Source organism: Anoplophora glabripennis, unplaced genomic scaffold (assembly GCF_000390285.2).
Source record: "Anoplophora glabripennis isolate ALB-LARVAE unplaced genomic scaffold, Agla_2.0 scaffold22, whole genome shotgun sequence".
Classification (NCBI taxonomy): Eukaryota; Metazoa; Arthropoda; class Insecta; order Coleoptera; family Cerambycidae; genus Anoplophora; species Anoplophora glabripennis.
Genome location: NW_019416298.1, coordinates 1,619,934 through 1,641,097, shown reverse-complemented (window position 1 = coordinate 1,641,097; position 21,164 = coordinate 1,619,934). Strand labels below are relative to the sequence as shown.

At 33.3% G+C, this 21,164-nt stretch overlaps 1 protein-coding gene across 1 annotated transcript in view; it reads left to right on the top strand.

Moving 5' to 3' along the window:
• LOC108917262 (ATP-binding cassette sub-family A member 3-like) overlaps positions 1-21,164 on the top strand; it is a 41,475-nt gene that overhangs the window by 6,161 nt on the left and 14,150 nt on the right. The window contains exons 2-8 of the mRNA XM_018723767.1: positions 15,258-15,523; positions 16,379-16,616; positions 16,674-16,856; positions 17,929-18,133; positions 18,583-19,054; positions 19,112-19,277; positions 19,990-20,207. Coding sequence (XP_018579283.1) covers positions 15,258-15,523; positions 16,379-16,616; positions 16,674-16,856; positions 17,929-18,133; positions 18,583-19,054; positions 19,112-19,277; positions 19,990-20,207 — 1,748 coding nt within the window. The remainder of the gene's footprint in view (positions 1-15,257; positions 15,524-16,378; positions 16,617-16,673; positions 16,857-17,928; positions 18,134-18,582; positions 19,055-19,111; positions 19,278-19,989; positions 20,208-21,164) is intronic.

The window sequence follows — 21,164 nt, the reverse complement described above, 5'->3', positions numbered from 1 at the left end:
GCAGGCTAATTATATTTGAAATCGCATTATATTCCAAACAGGCACACCTGCTAGAGCTGTCGACTGCGAGTCAGCCGATACATGTAGGGTGCGCGCTGTACTACTCCCCACCGCCGGAGATATACACTTCCCCTCTCGTGCTTAGTAATTGTCCAAAAGATGACATAAATTTATTTAATTGTAATAAGCAATAGCATAAAATCGATGTAAAATTTCCCTGGGAACACGATGGTGCAATTATTTTTTTGCTACTTGCCGTAGTTTACGAGATATTTGCGAAAAACCTTATTTTTTACGGTTTTTTGACCTTTTGACCCCTTTCCTGACCACCTAGGTCAAAAATTTTTGCGGATTTGGATTCCTGAGGGTCGAATACATATTTGCGCCCAGGTTTGATCGACAGAGGAAAAAATGGAGGTTCAGCCTTCATTTCAATGGACTATAATATGATAGTGGTGGTAACGATGACGATGACGACATAATTGTAGTTTTTTTTTGCCATAGGCGACTATACCAACCATTCCAGTTGGCAGTACCTACCAGAAGACTGTGGGAGATCCAGGTACGATAAGATATCGTCGCGAATCAATAAAGGGGACCAAGCAAGGTTAGGGGAGTTTCCCTGGATGGCTAGACTGGGAAGATACAATCCACACAGCGAACTGTTTTTTTTCTGCCGAGCGGTTCTGATTAACCGATTTTACGTCATTTCGGCGACACATTGCGAAGAAAGGGTTGATGTGTGAGTTCGTTGCTCTGTTTCTTCATTGGCCATCATACAGGGTGTGAAACAAATCATTAGATAAGACAAGACCTTATTTCGAAACGGATAAATCCGTTCAGGAGTTTTGGCCGGAAAATTTTATAGGATTTTTGGAACATGTAATTTTTATAGATTTCCATGAGATTACCAGATGCGAGAAAAATATTAATGTGTGACAGACCAGACCACCATACCCATACGTTTTTTGAGGTCACTGAATCTGAATCCTGTGTCCGGTTAACAGTCAGCTCTTTTTTTTGCTTTGAGGGTTGTGTTATTCGTTATTATAGCATTATTTCTATTAGATCAGCAATCTCTGAACTATAATGTTTAGGTAGAATGATTTAAACAAAAATTATAACTAAATACATTGATATCCAGAGTGTTGAAATACATACGTAAACAAATTTTTTCATTGAAAAAATGCAATAGCACAGTACAAAATATACAGTATATTTAATGTATATATAATAAACTTTGTTTATAACAAAATATGTGCAAATTAGACAGTTGGCATTACGATATTCGAATTCCTTGGTTCGCGAAACATCGAATGAAAAAAGATCGAAATTGGTCCATTAGAAGCCGAGATAATGCAATTTTTTTCGTACTTAACCATATTGAACCTCCGAATTCAGTCCGGAGCGAAAGTCCCCTGCCCCACTTTTCGTGTTTTGAGTCACTTTTCGCGCGTGCGAGCGACAGCTTTTCCGCTGATTTATCTATGTTGCCGATAACTTATGGATATGAAAATTTTTTCTAGCTTAGAATTCGGAAAAACGAAGCCACTGGATCAAAGATTATTGCTAAATTGTTTAAAATTAACTGTAAATACCGATAAACTTTGACCGCTTATATCTCGAGAACCAATAAACGGAATTTAACTTTTTGAGTAGGTAGGTACTTCAAAATTATAATTTTTGGAAAAAACTAAATTGCAATAAATGTATGTAATAAAATGTCTATTTTAAAAAAATTAAATTGATGATGGTCCTGGAGAGACGAAATGTTGCATATAAAAATTGATTATGCTATTCGATAGAGGATAAAAAGTTGCCATGAGAAAGTGCTCTTCTTATTTCAATATCACCTCAAACAAGGCTGAAATGAAACAAAAACGAATTTCCAAAATTTCGTTTTTATTCAAATATTTCTAAAACTAATCATTTAAGCCTTGATTTTGCTTTGAATAATGAACCAATTGTGGTTAACAGTGGACTGTATTTTTTATGCAAATGTGAATTACATAACAAAACGTGTTGTCTGACATTTATTAGCCAACCAACATTTTTTAAGAAAACTGTGAAACTAGCATGCGGTCACAGAGGCGTTCCTAGAACAAGCTGCAACAAGCCTGTATGTTATAATGTCATTAAATACAGATAATGTAGATTACGAAGTATATTATTAAAATCTATTGTTATAAATGTTCACATAATAAGCGGGATATTCAAAACTATATTCTTACATCGCAATTTGTAACAGTATGAACTTGATTCGTTTTCGTTGGTGATCACCATTGTGGATTTGTATTTCTATGGTGACTACCCGTCAGTATTGGAATTTTTAATCCGTATGATTTATCTGTCTGACATACAATTTGACATTGTTTTGTACTAGTGCAAAATTTATTAAACTAATATTGACCATTTGAATCTATTGCCCATCTTATTTTGAAGGTAAGCAATTTACTAATAAAAAAAAATGGTTCCCTATGTGTCAATTTTACATCAGCTTCTCCGCTTGCTCACGGCACCAGTTTCCTATAATTGAAAATTGCTAAATGATCCCTCACAAACCCTTTAGTACAAGTGTTTCTTTCTACAAATAATATGTTTTGTTCCTGGACACAGTAATGTATCTGGTACAGGTATTCGTGCCACTTAATGATAAATAATAAAATCATTTAACAAGTGGATGCAAGAAAGATCAACGAAAGAAGTGTCAGGTTTCTCATAAAAATGCAGAAACAATTATTTATTTCCTACCGTACGGTAAATCATTGTTTATGTAATTAATTTTACTGCAGAAAACATGTTATTACAGTATCAGTACCAGTAAGAGGTACCGCATTTCTGTCTTACTGACAGACTACCCATGAAAACGTATTTTTAACTATTTTAATTAAGACAAAACAGAAGAACACATAACCTATTATTTGTTAATGTTTTTAACAGAGTTAACTAGAGGTAGATGTGGAAATTCTTCTTTGCTGTTGTTGCAGCGTCTGTAGATGTAAAGTTTTCTTCATCTTGTATCAATCAAACCACTTTGACTTTCCCTTCGATGGAAACTCAATATATTTTTCAGTCACCGAAGATCTTCAGCCACTGTGTCATTAACCAACAGAACAGGCATAAGCGTTTGTAAAAAAAAGACCCAAATATAAGACGAAAGCAATGTCCTGTACACTTTTCCTAATTTTTATCTTTGTATTACTTGAACGGCAAATGAAATACTTTTGTTCCAGTGAAAATGGCAAAGGCTTTCAGCAAATTTATACTACTTTTGTGGAAAAACTGGGTTAAAGTGAAACGTCAACTTTATGAAACCACAACGGACATCCTGGTGCCTCTACTATTTTGCTTGATGATATTATTCTTGAGAAGCCTAAGTAATCCTGTAGAGCGGAAAACCATGGTTTACGATCAGTTTTGCACGTTGCCAGATGATTTTAACCTTAAGGGTCAGTTATGCAGTGCAACTGAAGGGTGAGGATAACATTATTTTTTTACATTTTGTGGGTACATGCATAAGCATATAATTTTGACCAAATTACCTACTGAAGTACATTATAGAGCTGAGATAGCATATTCGTTGGCACTACGTATTTGCTGATTTGAATGCAACTTTTGACTATTGCATTTATTACCGCCTGTACTCTTTCGTGAATGTACTTACTGATCGTAAGTACTCGTATAGCAAGGAAAAAAACTAAAGACATAAACTGAGATATTTTGTGATTGCACCGAAGAAGTAATGTATGTGATTATTTTTTACCTAATACGTAGAAATAGTTACAAATGCCTAAAACAGTTTATTATATAATTTTCACGCTGTGATTTCTATTAAAAATATTGACAGTTGTGTCACGACTAGGTATTTAGAAATTAAGACAGCTTTTTCAGAAATATATTTAGTGTTTTGTAGTTTACATTACAACTATATGGCGTTGTTTAGATAATTTTAGACCAAAAACCATTAATAAATCATGGGCCTAAAACTACGAGTTGTTGAGGCCAAGAGTACCAAGTTAAAAATCTCTGAAGATGTAGATAAATAAAATTAAACTAATATTTTTATAATTTATACATGTTGTTACTGTTGCTGTTATACAGGGTAGCCCATCGAAAACGTACCGCAAGGCATTACAGGGTAGTAACGAACTTTTCGGCAAAATCCAAAAACAGGTAAAGTTTGCTTCTGAGGGGGACAACTTTTGGCGCAAAAAGCATAGCAAAATCTTCAACCCCCTAAGTGAGGGTGCCATCCCCCAAATTTTTTTAAATGGGAATGGGGGTAAAGTGGGGGGTCATTAGAAAGGGCTTTTCATTCTCTATACATCGATTCTTACTTTTTGAAAATCGATCCATTATTTTAGAAAATATGCAGCTTTGAAAATACGAACAATATTTTTGACGAGAAATGCGAAAATCGATTTAATTTTACTTCAAAACTTACGGTATTAGCTTGGTAAATTCCTTCAAAAGAATTCGCTGTTTTTTTTTTCTGATTTGCGAATTCTTTAGCCTGATTTTGGTGAGCAAAAAATTGTCCGCTTTTTGTTTCGTATTTAGATAGGCCACAAGAAGTTGCTAGATAACTGTCTTGTGACTTGTAGTTGAAGAGTACCAATACTGCCGAGTCTTTTAAATTGATTAATTATGGTGTACTCAATTCCAGAAAGAGTAGAAATTATTGAGCTTTTTTTCAAAAACAATGAATGCGGAAATCGGGTCGCCGAACTGTTCAACCAACGGCATCCTGAGAAACATGCGTCTGGAAAAATTGTTCGCGAATTGGTGGCCAAATTTCGCGAAACTGGCTCCGTTCATAACAAAAAGAGGCAGGTTGAAAATCCGGTACTAAATGAACCTACGGAAATAGCGGTATTGGGGCAAGTGGCAATGGATAGTACGCTGAGTACAATGCAATTGGCTACTGCGACAGGAGTGAGTCGTACAAGTGTCCAACGAATATTAAAAAAATACAAATTCCATCCTTATAAGATTCGGCTAGTGCAAGAGCTAAATGAAGACGATTTTGATCGTCGTTTGCAATTTTGCGAAATAATGACTGAACGAGCGATAAACGATAATTTCCTCTTTAATGTGTGTTTTTCGGACGAGTGTACGTTCTTCTTGAATGGTTTAGTGAATCGCCATAATTGTCGTTACTGGGCTGATACCAATCCAAGGATTTTCCATGAGACACACTCCCAACACCCCCAGAAGTTGAATGTATGGGCAGGTATTTTTGGAAATTCCATTGTAGGTCCTTTTTTCCTTCCTGGAAATTTGACAGGCGATATGTACTTGGATTTACTACAAAATGTCATCGACCCAGCTCTAACAAATATCATAGAGGACGACCCTGCTTACAATGAACACGAACTGATTTTCCAGCAAGACGGAGCTCCTCCACATTACTCGCTCAATGTGCGCAATTACCTAAATGAGACGTTTCCAGGACGCTGGATAGGACGAAGAGGTGCAATTGAGTGGCCCCCTCGGTCACCCGACTTAAATCCTTTAGATTTCTTTCTCTGGGGGCACATTAAAAGCAAAGTTTACAGCACTCCACCTGATACCTTGGAAGATCTGCGAGGACGAATCATTAATGTATGTCGCGAAGTAACACCGCAAGTGCTCCAGAATGTTCGACAACGGTTTGAAGACAACCTGTATCATTGTATGCAAGTTGGCGGACAACATTTTCAGCATTTACTTGACTAATACCGTAAGTTTTGAAGTAAAATTAAATCGATTTTCGCATTTCTCGTCAAAAATATTGTTCGTATTTTCAAAGCTGCATATTTTCTAAAATAATGAATCGATTTTCAAAAAGTAAGAATCGATGTATAGAGAATTAAAAGCCCTTTCTAATGACCCCCCACTTGACCCCCATTCCCATTTGAAAAAATTTAGGGGATAGCACCCCCACTTAGGGGGTTGAAGATTTTGGTATGCTTTTTGAGCCAAAAGTTGTCCCCCTCAGAAACAAATTTGACCTGTTTTTGGATTTTGCCGAAAAGTTCTTTACTACCCTGTAATGCCTTGCGGTACGTTTTCGATGGGCTACCCTGTATAAGCCAATCAGTGATGGAGGTACTGAGAGGCACTGACAAAACTAATCGCGGTATTTTGACGATTTAATTATTCTGGGTATTGAATAAGTTGATTTAATTTTATTTAATTTTAAGGAGTAACGATTAGCTAAGTTAAATTTTTCAGAAATGGAATAATAATGGCATTTACCACCTGAACTGGATTTCCTATCCCAATGTATATTATACAGGGTGTTACTTTAAGTGGGAGTCAGTATTTCCGAGGTAATAGTAACTGCTCCTTTGAAATTATATATTTTTTTAATCAAATAAATAGTCGAGTTATAATTAGTTTTTCAAAATGCACTTTGTATTAGTGCACTATCATCGTTGCCAGATGTTTTTAAATCAATCTACATTGTGGGCAGTGACCATAGACCAATGGTCTGTGGCTGAGATAATGAAAAATAATTTATTGCATTTGTATAACTTGCCAGGGTCACTATATTTTGTTGATAACACTATGATCGAATCGCTGAATACAAAACTTTCTCTCGTTTCTAAAAAAACGAAAATTTTTACATTACATTTATTAAATAATAACTATTATTAACACAGAAATACGTTACTAATAATAAATGTTTTTTTTAAATCAACTGTTAGACAACAAAACTAATGAAAAATAATTTTGTGAAAACATATTCATTCAATATAACAACCAGTGGCGGCTCGTGACACTATGAATAGGCGAGGCCCGTGGCTTTTTCACTAGGCGGGCAAGAGAGAAAAAAAGCGCCGCAGGCAAAAATATTTAAATTTTCAAGGTCAAACGACTAAATGCATTTGGAAATTTTTAGTTGCATTTACAATATTATAGAAAAACTGATATTCACGAACAGGATTTTCATTTTATTTCATAAATTTCCACGTCATTTTTAATATAGAAACCTTCCCAATTTCCCTACTATAACCGTAAATTAAAAAATTATATTATTAACTAGCTTTTACCCGCGGCTTTGCTCGCAGAGTGATAGAAAATCTTTCGTAAAAAATTTTTTTTAATAAAAAGTATCCTATGTTACTTCTAATACCTCCAAGAATATGTGTACAAAGTTTCATGGTGATCGGTTAAGTAGTTTTCGCGTGAAAGCGTAACAAACAAACTTACATTTACATTTATAATATCAGTAGGGATAATATTCTGCATGTTCTGATAACTTTAAAAATTGTATTTACAATATTATTAAGTAACAGAAAAAAAAACAAAGTGATATATTTACCTAATAATTAACAAAATTGTTCCTACTTGGTTTATGAACATTAAAAAACATGAACAAATACAAAAACAAATTTTTACAATACAAAAACAAATTTTTATAAGGTAGCCAGTCAACTTATTATACATAAAACAACGCCGCCAGGTTTTCGTTTACCCCTCCTTTTAACAAAATATTTTAAAAACATAGTAACATAGTTGCAATAGTTCTTCTTCTATCGTCATCACTAATAAGTTGTGCGCTGTGTCATCATAGGTAGGTACCTAAGTCTTAATGCGCTTAAGACACAAAAAGTTTCTTTCTAACGAGACACTTGTTGCGGAATTGTTAAAACTGGTGAAAACAATTTGTATGGTTCCGAAAATACCATTGTAAATGCCTTGTATAATATTTCTGTCGCTTTTTGAACCTCTAAATTACAAAATTGTTCGCCTCTGTACAAAATATTAAGTTCTTTTTCAACCTATCTATTTCAAAAACGGTTGGATACATCTGTATCAAACGATTTTTCGGGAAAGTTGTTTCCATATTCGGGAAATTTTGAGAAATATATTAAAGCAAAAAAAAAAATTTAATCATTTAAATTCCCATTAATTAAAAGGAAATATATTTCGAAAATATTTCTAATTCGTCACAACTTTTGCCCCGTTTATTTGGTAGATCAGTAATATTTTACGTAAATATTTTTAAATGTTTCTTCATTTCTTAAATAGTAGGTATTAAAATATACGGTGTGAGAGCCAAATTTTACAGTGAGACCCGGCCTCAGTTGCTTCATACGACGAGCCGCCACTGATTACAACGACATGCTATTTTCGCAGCTTATACAGCTCTCCAACTGTCTTGGCGGGAACGGTTAGCGTCGATTCCGTCACGCAGCGTTTATGCCCCGCCTTTCAGCGGAAAGGACGGCTTTGGCGTTCGTTCAGGCAAGTAACGACAACGGATAGTAAGAATTGCATAGGCGTGGGTATAATTTCGTTGATTTATTTTTATTTTATATAATAATGAAAATGAAGATACCTTATTTGGACAATTGTAAATGCCAAATGATAACTTTGTTGAGCTCATTTGTAACACTGAAAAGATATTTCAAGATAATTTTGAACAATTATCCACAAAAAATAACATTTGTAGCACATTTCTTGAATTAATTAAAAGACTACCTTTTAGTCATCCGTGTCATTCTTTTCCGAAAGAATTTGTACTTAGGTTATATTTAAGGGTTAGAATTTATTATACGTTATAAACTATAAACCAAAATTTTAGGAATATTCAAAAAATAAACTTATAATAATGGAGAAATCTATAATGAGCCCCGACAATTCCCCTTAATCTGAGAGAGTTAGCAAGATTCCGTCTCGCTTGGTTCTCGACCGCCACATCAAAGGCGCCGACACGGACTCTTCCAGCTGTATGTATATTATTAAGCTGTGCTATTTTAGTCACCATATTTTATTCTAAGTTCATGTGGACGAAGCACCGATCACTAAAAAACCACTGGTCTGGTGCGGTATGCCTTTAAGGGCTGATAAGCCGGCTACCCTCGCACCTGCTGCAAAACAGGAATGGCTGAAAATTTCACTGTTTCATTCGGTTACATAATATCTGTTTGGTCTTCTACTTTATCTATGTATAATATAAGTGTATGATCTTATAAAGTTATTTATTTCAGTGTTCAGTGTCGATACAGTATAATTTTGTGTTTTAACTTAAAGTTTTTGTACATTATGAAAAAGCATGTACACGAATCAAAATAGAGTTGGTATGGTTAAAACCTACTTCTAATAAGAAAATGTTTGTAAGATTGTTTCAACATTTAAGAGACTACGGGATCTTTTAACCAGAAATTTTAAACGTCGTGGAGATTTGCCGCAAAATCTTAAGTATTGTGTTATATATAAGATTTGACAAAAATGCACAGCACAGTTCTCAATTGTGCATGCTCTGCGACAAAAGCGCGCCGTGGTTTGAAGTTGCACTAGCTTGTCCGAAATTACGAAGAAAGGGATAAAAAATAAGTTTTCACGACGGAATTTGAAAAAATAAACTATTGATACGTGTTTCTAAAGGTCAAGGGAAGCCTCTGTATAAATATGACCCCCATTCAAAGTTACACCCTGTATAAATTACGTAATTTTTTATAAATTAATCCACGTAACCATTAATTTCTGATTGATTTTAGGACATACGAAAAGCTTGGTTTGGATTATTACAAGTAAGTATTATATACTTAATTCCTGTACTATCGCTATAAATATTAAACGAATGTTATTGCAACGAATATTATAACCGCGTCGAGTATAGACATCATTAAAAAATAACCAATTATATATAACTATACCATTATTTGTTATATTCTAATATCGATAGTATCCAAAAAATGAAAATAAAAGAAAATATACACAAACTGGCGTATATTTTTTATTCCTTCAACATTTGCTTCTTAATTAATTATTCCTAATTTTATTGTTCGCGATTTATATTTATTTATTCTATTACTTACACCGTCAAACACCACCGACACCGAGTACCGTAATGTCAACGAGTGGCAACCTAAATGAATACAAAGTGATCACTTACAACTTTTCTAATCAGCTTTTCCAATATTACCTTCTTAACAAAGAAAATAGTTAAAACGAACATCTTCATACTTATGTTCGATTCGATATTAATAGTATCACGACTATTTTCTATATTTTTATTCATTTCTTTTTTTTTTTCGTAGAACCCATTGAAGTGGATAATATATTATTGTACGTAACTTCAGGATAACCCGCTTATGTTGTTCCACTCTGACATTACAGTATGTACAGTCAGTTATGAATCACCATGTTTAATTTTATCTAGCAACTTTAAACTGGTTTATTCTCCAAAAAGTCCAGCCACAGAAGGGATCGTAAAGATATTCTCTGAAATGTTCAAAACCGTCGAAGGACTAGAAGATTCCGAAGCATTAGAAACATTTTTTAAAAGCGAAGAAGTTTTCTCTGCCTTTGCAGCGATCCAATTCGACGACAGTTTTAAAAGTCGCACAGATGTTTCTAACATCAAAAATTTTGAAGTTTCTATAAGGTAAGGCAAACAAAGGCCCGTATGCATAGTCGATCGCCAGAGATTCGCCGTTCGCCGGACGAGATTTTCAATGCACAGTCGTTCGCCAGCCAAGTCAAGCATGCGCATTAGTGAAACTTATGGCGAACCGCCGGAGAATCGCCGGAGATTGCCTGTAGCATCTCCAGCGTTTCTCCAGAAAGCAAGTAACCTATTTTTATTGTGTTTTTGAGATTGTTCCAATAATGGATCTTAACATGTTGTATAACGCAAACAGAGATATTTCTGATTTAGATATACACACCTATACAGGGTGATTCACAAACGGTGACCAAAAATGAAAACTAGTGTTCTTTGGTGAATTTTAAAGGAAGTCTATCGTATAAAGTTTTTATTTAGGACGCTTCGTTTAAAAGATACAGGGTGTTAAACTTAATAAAAATATTTTAAATTTTTTTAAATAATTTAAAAAGTTGTAACTGATATAATTTGAAATTGAGCACATGTATTTATGTAAACATTGTCCAAAATCGGAGGCTTTTTCCGAAAATTTAAATGCTCTAGTGCCGAAGATACAGGGTATCGGTGGCATATTTTTCTAAATTAAATAGTACGCCACTGCTTTATGATAATCAATCATGATATTCATCGAATTCATCTTTCAATTCTCTACTAATTACTACTCTTATGTTTTTCGAAAAAAAGTCTGATTTTCGAGTAAAACTTAAAAATCCAACTGAAAACACACTTCGATATTCGAATTAAATTCGGTTTAAAATTACATAATGGGCTGCAATAACAACTTTGAAATTCTGAGCAGTTCGAAAAAAGAATAAATATTGCTTTAAATCATATTCAAGCAACAATAAATTTCGAACAAATTACATTTTCGTTACTAAAAAGATGTCACGCATGTGTTCGTGGAAATGGATGTATTTTTGTGCATTTACTCAAATAAAATCATTAAAATCATGATTAATTTCTTTATTCCATTTAATAACCGAATGATTAGTGTTTGCATGTTATTTAAGTAAAACTGTTTTCAGTTCGTTTTTTAAGTTTTACTCGAAAATCAGGCTTTCTTCGAAAAACATGAGAATGTAGTAATTTGTAGAAAATTGAAAGACGAATCCGAATATATCATGATTTTTACCATAAGTACTGGCATACTGGAGCATCTAAATTTACATAAATACACGTGCCCAATTTTAAATTATTTTAGTTACTAGTTTTTATATTATTTAAAAAACTTTAAAATATTTTAACACCCTGTATCTTTTTAACGAAGCGTCCTAGATAAAAACGAAAGACTCCCCTTAAAATTCACCAAAGAATATTAGGTTTCATTTTTGGTCACCGTTTGTGTGTCACGCTATATATTGAAATTGTAATCGTTGTTGTAAATTGTAAAGTAAAACAGATTGTACTTTGAAATATTTTAAACAAGATGTACGTTGATGTACCTATTATAATTATTTGTGTGTGATCACTGTTAATCATGTAATTGAAAAAACTACTCTATACCCTAATAAAAAAATTACTTAAATATTTCATAAATATGGCTTTCCGATTCCTAGTGCACCCTAATAAACAAATTACTTGAGACATTTTATAATAACAATATAATAACAACAGCTTACTATATTAACAACTGCTATTAACGCCGAAAAGGAAAATTTTATTTAGTCTTTTACTACCGCTACAACCCTTTAGATAATATGCTTTGACAATAATTTATGTGATACAAACAACTATATACCAGAGATGCTCAAAGTAATACATTTCAAAGTACCATACTATGCACAAACCCAGGTTAGAACAGTACGTATTCGGTGTAAAATAGCATTGCGCATGCTTAAGCGCCTGTAGTTGAGACTATCACTCATCTGGCGATTCGCCCAAGCGCAGATCACCGGGCGAACGTCTATGCAATAGAAACTACGCGCCGTTCTTTCGCCAGCGACTCGCCAGAGATTCGCCAAGTATAACTTCGGCGAGTCGCTGGCGATCGACTGTGCATACGGATGAAACACTTTCAAGATTTGAGCTAAAGAAAGTGAATGCAACAAAATGAAAATTGAATGAGTGAATTTATTTTGTAAATGTTATTTCTAAGAAAAATGAGTGTTTTGTACTTTATTCGAAAAGTAAGGCATTTTCGAGTAATTACGAAGGTATAACACCAGCAGATAATTAATTGATAGAGAAAGCTTTTTTTACATTTGGAATAATTAAGAATTTCTACGTCAATGACTCTTTACTTTTGATTATCATTCTGTATATAAAATTAGAATGAAAAAAATCGAGATACAAGTTCTAAACAATGGTAATGGGGGAGTAAAATTTAGTTTTTATAAAAATCGCAAAAGAATTTGTACAAAAACCAACATACCATAATGAGAAAAAAATGGATAAAAGAAACACGATTTATAATTTTCATAAAATGGAAGGATGTCGATTTAGTCTGACAAGAAAATTTAAGTGAAAAATACATTTTTTCGGGAAAACATATCTCCCTGAATACCATTGTTAAAAAACTTGGATTCGAGTGAAGGAAAACTAAGAACAGTCGGAAGGTGCTAATAGAGAAGACTGATTATTCGTGCTGTAAGGTTGAATTATCTGGACAAAATTAAGTATTATAGAAGCCAAGGTTGGCCAGTTGTTCTTTTAGATGAAATTTGCATTTACGCTGGCCATACTAGTTCCAACATTTGGACAGACCTAATAGCGTGCTATCAACCATATCTTAAGGCCGGTGCCGGTAGTGAAATGAGTTTTATCCCTAACTGTCCATTAATTTTTAAATCTGGGTCCAAATCTGGAGATAACCACGACAACATGGTTCACAGAGAAGTTGGTTCCAAATTTCTCCTCGAATACTGCGTAGAACATATAATTAATATGTTTTTGACAAAGGCATTAGAAACCAAAAGCCAAATTTCAAATTTTAATTTAACTTTTTGCGATCGCTGACTACACTGTAACTACGCGGTGTTACACAGAAAACGTAAACTGTAATTTTATGAAATGGATAGGAAATATTTAAATACATGAGTATGTTTTTAGAAGAAAATGTACACGGCATCTTCTTATAATGGCCATTCCTATCTAACTTCAAGGCAGACACATTACAAAAATGTGCAATTTGTACAGCTTTTGCCATGTTTTATTAAAATGTCTTACGTTTACATGTTAAATTTGCCATATATCCTTGATATTTGTAACAAATGTAGGTATCTAATGAACGATAGAAATTCCGTTTAAGGTTTCCCTCTGATCTCAGAAGAACATATAATAGAACAAATCCAACTTCTGTAGAGACAAACTGGGCAACAAATTTAGTTTTTCCCAATATTGAGCCACAAGGACCTCGATTGTTTGAAATCACTACTGGCGGTACTCCAAGTAAGAATCCGTTGTTATTAATAACCACATTATAGTTAATAAACCCAACCAATATCGGTAACAATTGCTAGATATCGTCTGCAAACATCCTTTGGAAAATTTTATGTACAGGGTGTCCGGTATGTACCTAATAATTTCCCGAAATCAATAGGTGGGAACAAAATAACACCAATGCTCCTTATAATTGTTTTCTATATTTTTGCTCCTAAATGAGATATGGGACTCCAAAGAGGTACCTAGAAATTTAAGTTTTGGATTGTAACTTTGAAACTAGCTTGTATATTTTAACACATAATTGTATAATTTAAATATTTAATTTTTGAAAAATAAATCTAGTTTTAATGACAAAGTAAATTAATAATACAGTACAAAATTTAAATTGTAGGCAAATAATGTAATGAAATATGTTTAATTCATAAATTGTATAGTTTGCACACTGTAAATAAATCGGTCTGAGTGAAAGCAAAAAGGTCCTAACTGAATCCATTGAGTGAAATTATTGAATACATTTTCAGTTAATATTAAGCATTTTGATAGTTTTACACATTTTGTAATATTTGTATGGACACAAATTAATACATTATTGAGTGAAACTGAGTGAAAATAAGTCCAATTTCTCTTACAGTATAGATACTAGGTCTTACATTTCAAAAATAAGGGAAAATTGGGAATACACTGGTTTTTTCATTTTTTTCCGAAGCTAGAAATTGTAAAAATTGCATTCAAGTATATTTTAATGAATAAGAAAACAACGTACTTAATAAAACATATTATGTACCTACGTAAGTTTCTAAAATTTCATTTTGTTCAAGTACAAATTAACAAAATTTAAATAAATGTAATATTTTATTTAAAATAATATTTCTTATAACTTTTCTCGACTAAATACAAAGAAATACATTTTTTGTAACTTAAAAAACAAGATTTTATTGGTCTTTAACCAAATTTGAACACAAAGTAAAAAACAGCACGGAAAAAAAATTATTTTACGAATTCAATTAAAACAAAGATAGTCCGTGTCTAACCTGAGCGATTTGAGTACATATATCTAGGGCTTCCTAATTTTCTGATTCCAGAACTACTTGCTGATTCATCCTGAATATATTCAAAATATGTATCTTGTAAATTTTTTTCTCTATCAACTGTTAAAGTTAATTCATTTAAAAAGGGAACACCCTGTATAATGAAATGTCATTTACAAAAAGACTAACCTATAATTTACAACTCCTATATAATGAAATGTCATTTACAAAAAGACTAACCTATAATTTACAACTCCTGTATAATGAAATGTCATTTACAAAAAGACTAACCTATAATTTACAACTAACCGAATCATTTAAGGACTAAAATCACTTAAATGAATATATATTTTAAATAGGAATCTGCTACTTGTTTCATAGTTTGATAAGTACCTACTGTAATCTTTAAATTTTTCTTTCATATTTTTCAACATTCTGATTTACTTTCATCTGATATGTATTTTCAGACTACCATGACGAGGGATTTTTGGCCATTCAGCACTTTCTTGCAATCGCCATAATATCCGCTAAGGAAAAGACTGATCCCAAAGAACTTTTGAGCAAAAATAAATTTCCGTTAATAAGCATGAGGCGGTATCCGCATCCAGATTGGGTGGAGGATTTTATAGGATTGTATTCACACTTAATAACCTTCATGTTAGCGTTGTGTCTTACTCAACCCTTTTTTAATATAATTAAATCAATCACCCTCGAAAAAGAAAAACAACTTAAAGTAAGTTATAAGAAAGCAAGTATCAATACATCATAGTATTAGACAAGTAATGATAATGATAAGGACATCGTGAATGACAACGATAACGATAATGATAATAATAATAAGCAATTAATGTCAACTGATAATATCAACTGTATTTAGATGTATCAATTTTAGTTTTTTTTTTGTAAAATTATCCCATCGAGTAATTGATTCCCACAATATCAGTAGTTAGAAAGCTTATCTGTGGATTAGATATCTTTTTTCATACCTTCTGGTACTGAACATTGTTTGACTTCATTTGACAAAATTATTTAATTTCTTTGAACTAGTTTAGAATAGAGTAAAAGTTGCGAGAGCGAATAATAGAATATGATGTATTTGTTTTTTAAAATACAGGGTGTTTCGCATAAGAGATGATGTACCATTAAAATGTGATAGAAATTTTTAACCCATTGGCGGACTTAAAAAATTATTACTTAACTTTATAGAGAATTTAATACTAAAACTTTTCTTACTCTTGTTAGTTTTCAAAAAAACACAAACAACTAATAATACGTATTCCAGATGTCTTATTTAAAATCATCGAAAATTCAAAAGTATAACTGAGATATTGATTTTTTTCGAAATTTGATACCCCACTTTCAAGGCCTATAAGTTCTAGGCCAGGGGTGCAGCTTAGTATAAAGGTAAGTTGCGTTGTCACCATATTTTGGGTTCCACATACGTGCGCCTGCTTTGTGCCGATTCTTATGCAAAACACCTTGTATATTCTCACTTTCTTGTGATGCTATTACTGAAAATATGTTTCATTTCAAAACTACCGTTATGATTAATAAGTATTTGTATTCATTCAACGTTAACATTTTCTAGGAATCAATGAAAATAATGGGCCTACCCAATTGGCTACATTGGGCTGCTTGGTATGTAAAATGTTTCATATTTCTTCTCTTGATAGCGATATTAGTGATATTAATACTGAGAGTAGGTAGGTTCTCCAGTACCGCAATTTTTCAGAACTCGAATATAATAATATTACTATTACTTTACATAATTTTTATTTCCTCATGTATCACATTCAGTTTCGCCATCAGCGTCATGTTTAATAAAGGTAAGATATGAATTCAAAAACAAATTTATTCTATTCTATGGTGTCTTTCCTTTCTAGCTAACACTGCTGCAGTCCTAGGTGAATTAATTTTCTTAGCTTCCTTCTTACCTTACATAATAATTGCTATGACAAAATCTAAACACTTAACTCTACTACCTAAACTGTTAATCAGTTTATTTCCCTTGAGTGCATTTGGTTTTGCAATGGAAATTGTACTATTTTACGAAGGAATTGGACGAGGTAAGTCAGGCCTAAATATAATTATAGTTTATGAAAACAAAATTATGGTTTGTAAGTCCGAAAATATTAGATCTAGCTGTTAAATTGACTTGAATCGAAAAGATGATTAAAAATGCAATGCAGAATTTCATTGTTAATTCAAAGGTTGATTAAAGTGTGATAAAAGTAATAAATTTTATCATTGGTTCTTATAATTTTTGTTACATAAAAGAATAGAAAAAATATAGAGGTATCACGTTTTATACATAATTTCTCATGGGTACATCTCAATAACGCTTCTGGAACCAAATCGAATATAATCCGGAACTTTCTAAAAAACGTCAATATAAAAATGTGGAAAAAAATTCTGAAATGAGTATAAAAATTAAGGGACGATAGAATATCAAATAATCATACTACATTCTTTATGGATCAACAGTCGCCTTATGTCTTTAAGATAAGGGCAGATAATTTTGTTTAAATTCTAATTAATTTTAATGATGATATATAACATGAAATTCAGTACAGATAAGTGAGTCAGTGGTATTAGAGTTTGACCATCTGCCATCTGGTAGAAGCCATTAGCTGCACAATTAGAAATATTTTTTTTTTATTTTCACAATCTCTTGAAATCTGTGAAACATTATGGCTACTTTTTACAGAGAATTTCGCCGTGAACAATTCCATGAAATCATCATGATTTTCTTTCCCTTGTTATCCCGTAATGAATTTTATGCTGAACGAACAGAGCTCTTTTATGTTTTTCAATGGTGTTTCATAAGCACAAAAAATTGAATAACGTGCCAAAAGAATATAGAAAAATGGAAAATTGTAAAGGTAATGATGATTTCTCGGGGACAAACATTTAACTCCACAGTGAAATTCTTGCGAAATACATGCTGTCCAAATTTCACCACGAAAAAGTATTTTCTGGCAGTGGAATTAAGTAACAACTTCTATAGTTTTATTATTAGCTTTGTAAGGTAAAAATGCACAAATGCTCTCCGTTAGTAGTGGGAATGCTACAGATGGTCAAAAGTGTTCCATAACAGCAAATTTGGTCAAAGCACTGTTACATAGAGATGGTTTTCAGGTATTCATTGGGCGACAGTATTTCCGCCGTACAGACCATCTGAATCGTTATCAGTGGGACTGATGATGATAATGCTCACTGTTGATACATTCATTTATTTCTTTATTGCCATATATGTGGAGGCGGTCTTTCCTGGGGACTACGGGGTGCCCAAGCCATGGTATTTCTTGTGTACGTGTAGTTATTGGCACCTTCACAAACGTAAGTATATACTACGACCTGTGCTACGACCTTTACCGACACACAGCAGATCCAACGCGGCTATCAGCTGGTCAAAAGTGAGAGATTCTAAAACTGTGCTAAATATAACAATGCACTATTGGTACAAAACTCATACCTCGTCCAAACCTCGAAGTGATTAAAACAATAGAAAATCGTTTTACCAACAAGTAACATTGAATTCATAACCGCCCAAAACATAACCTGTTCATGTCCCAACTTTTAAAATCACACTATATATAACTTCATGTTGTAGATAGTAAAAATTTAAGAAAATATTTAAAAATGATTTGGTTTTTTAAATACATTATTTGAAGTAAACTAAATGTGACCTAGTGGTCTTATCTCACATAATTTAAATTAAAATTAATTTTCAAGATAATGGTGAGTTCATCTCACCCGAAAAATTTAATATTTTAAAGAAGCGACTTCAAGTGATATTAACTTTTTAGAGGATTCAGATGTGAGCTTAGTTAGGAACCGTGCCAACACCGGAGAATTTTTCGAATCTGAACCACAAAACTTGGCAGTCGGAATACAAATCACAAACCTCAGAAAGGTGTTTCGCAAGAAGGCAGCCGTTGAAGATTTGTCTTTAAATATGTATGAGAATCAAATAACAGTCTTGCTGGGACACAACGGTGCTGGCAAAACGACCACCATGTCCATGTTGAGCGGCATGATAACGCCCACTAGCGGCACTGCAAAAGTCAATGGGTTCGATATCCGAACAGAAATAGATGGCGTAAGACAAAGTTTGGGTCTTTGTCCACAGCACGACCTCATCTTTGACGAATTGACTGTAGAGGAACATTTGTACTTCTTTAGTAAACTGAAGGGCCTTAGTAAAGATGAAATTAAAGCGGAAATCAACAAGTACATTAGTCGATTGGAGTTGGAACCTAAGGTAACAGATTTGTTTAGAACGACACATCAACTTTAAAATTGAGATTTCACGTTTTAGAGAAAATCCCGAGTTTCATCACTGTCAGGTGGGATGAAGCGCAAGTTGTGCATCGCAATAGCACTTTGTGGCAACTCAAAGGTATTGATGTTGGACGAACCCACGGCTGGTATGGATCCTTCAGCTAGAAGAGCCGTGTGGAATCTGTTGTTGAGTGAAAAAGAAGGTTAGTTTTTTGTTCATATGCATACCTGCATAAAGCAAAACGAGAGAAAATAGGTTAATAGTTGCAAATTTACTTTTTATAAAGGACTAATAGTATTTCTCACTAGTATTTACATTGTGTTTGATTTTTGACTACATCATTTTAAATTAGTTTGTACTGATTTTCACGTTGTTGATCAACGCATGTTTCATAACAGATAGCATACTTGTTTACTTTGCGTCTATTCTAATATTCTAGACTGGAATTTAAACTGTTGGCAACTTTAAATCTATTTCATTTAACGAAATGCTGTTAATTTTTCCAAGGAAGGTCCCCTTATTGACGTCTATAATATTTCTTAGGCAACTATTGCACACAATAAAAACAGGACGAGTACCAAAGAGTTTTTAGTCTTTCGAATGGGAAAGTTTATGGAAGGTATATACAAATTTTAATATCAAAATTGGTGCTTACGTAACATGGTGAAGAGAGGCCAGAGCATATTCTACCCCTTGTCAACATTCAAGAGACCACATACAAAACACACATACTAGCTAATAAAGGACCAGCAATATAACAATTTTGTCGTTTTCATGCTATTTGGGCGAGTTATACAACAGCCATATACATTCATGAGCGCATTATTTTATGCTATAATTTCAATATTAAATTACATTTTTATGCTGTAATATGTAATATCTATACCTAATAAAAAAAAAACTGTTTATTTTAGGACGCGCAATGTTACTGACCACTCATTTTATGGACGAGGCAGATCTCTTGGGTGATAGGATAGCCATTATGGCGGCAGGAAAATTACAGTGTTGCGGATCCAGTTTTTTCCTGAAAAAGAAATTCGGAGCGGGCTATAGCCTCATCATAGACAAATCTCGGGATTGCGATCCAGCCCAAGTTACAGCATTGTTGGGGAAATATGTACCGAACATAGAGGTATTCTGTATTTATTGATTTGTTGCCTTCAGAACAAAACTAATAATGTAGATAACTAAATTTGCATACGTAGTACCTTCCACAGGTGTCAAAATATCCCCTTCTTTGTCCAGAATTTTGAAAGCCTCTTGTGCTCCTTCTTCTCCCTTTTGTAAGTGTTTCTATCGCAAAAATGATTTCTATCATTATTCTTGCTTCCAAAATTCGTTGTAGTATCTAGAGAAGATCATTTTTTCCAAATTTATGTCTCTGATTTCCATCAAGGAATTCAACATGTCTTCCTCCTCCTGTGCACTGGCTACGAATACTAAATGCAAATATTTAATCTGTTCATCTATTATATAACTCTCTGCATTGATTGTACCTCTTGAAAGCAGCTTGGTAACGGACTTTTCCAGCATTGCATTTTCCGTTTTGTTTTAAGTTTTCCTTTCTTTTCTTTCTTGTGGTCCAGTTTTTGTCTTCTGTGTGTTTTTACATCCCGTAACAGTCGGCTTGAAGTGTCCTAGTTTCCTTCTCTTCACTATTTCAAACTTACTAATACATTCTTGTTTCTACCTTTTACCTACCAGACCTACTTTTACTCCAACAAAATTCAAAGGATTTTCCAGTCTCGCAATTTTCTCATTTATTTCCATCACTTCGTTTCTTAGCGTTTACTCCTGAATTTTAATGCCTTCTCTAAACGTGGCTGAATCTGTGACATTACACCAATAGGCACTTCTAGATCGTAAATAACCTTCTGAAGCTCATTCCCCATTAAGCAGCTAACAATACCGCTGAACCACCTTATATTTTCCTTTACTTCGACTTGTGTGTTTTTATTGTCTCTCATGAACTTCCGTAGATTTCTCGTATCCGTGTCCAGATCTCTAAACTATGTGTGTACTTTGTTCCTGAATGCCAGTTGTCTAGCCATTGCAGCGCCTGGCGATAGCATCTCGCAAAATATATTTT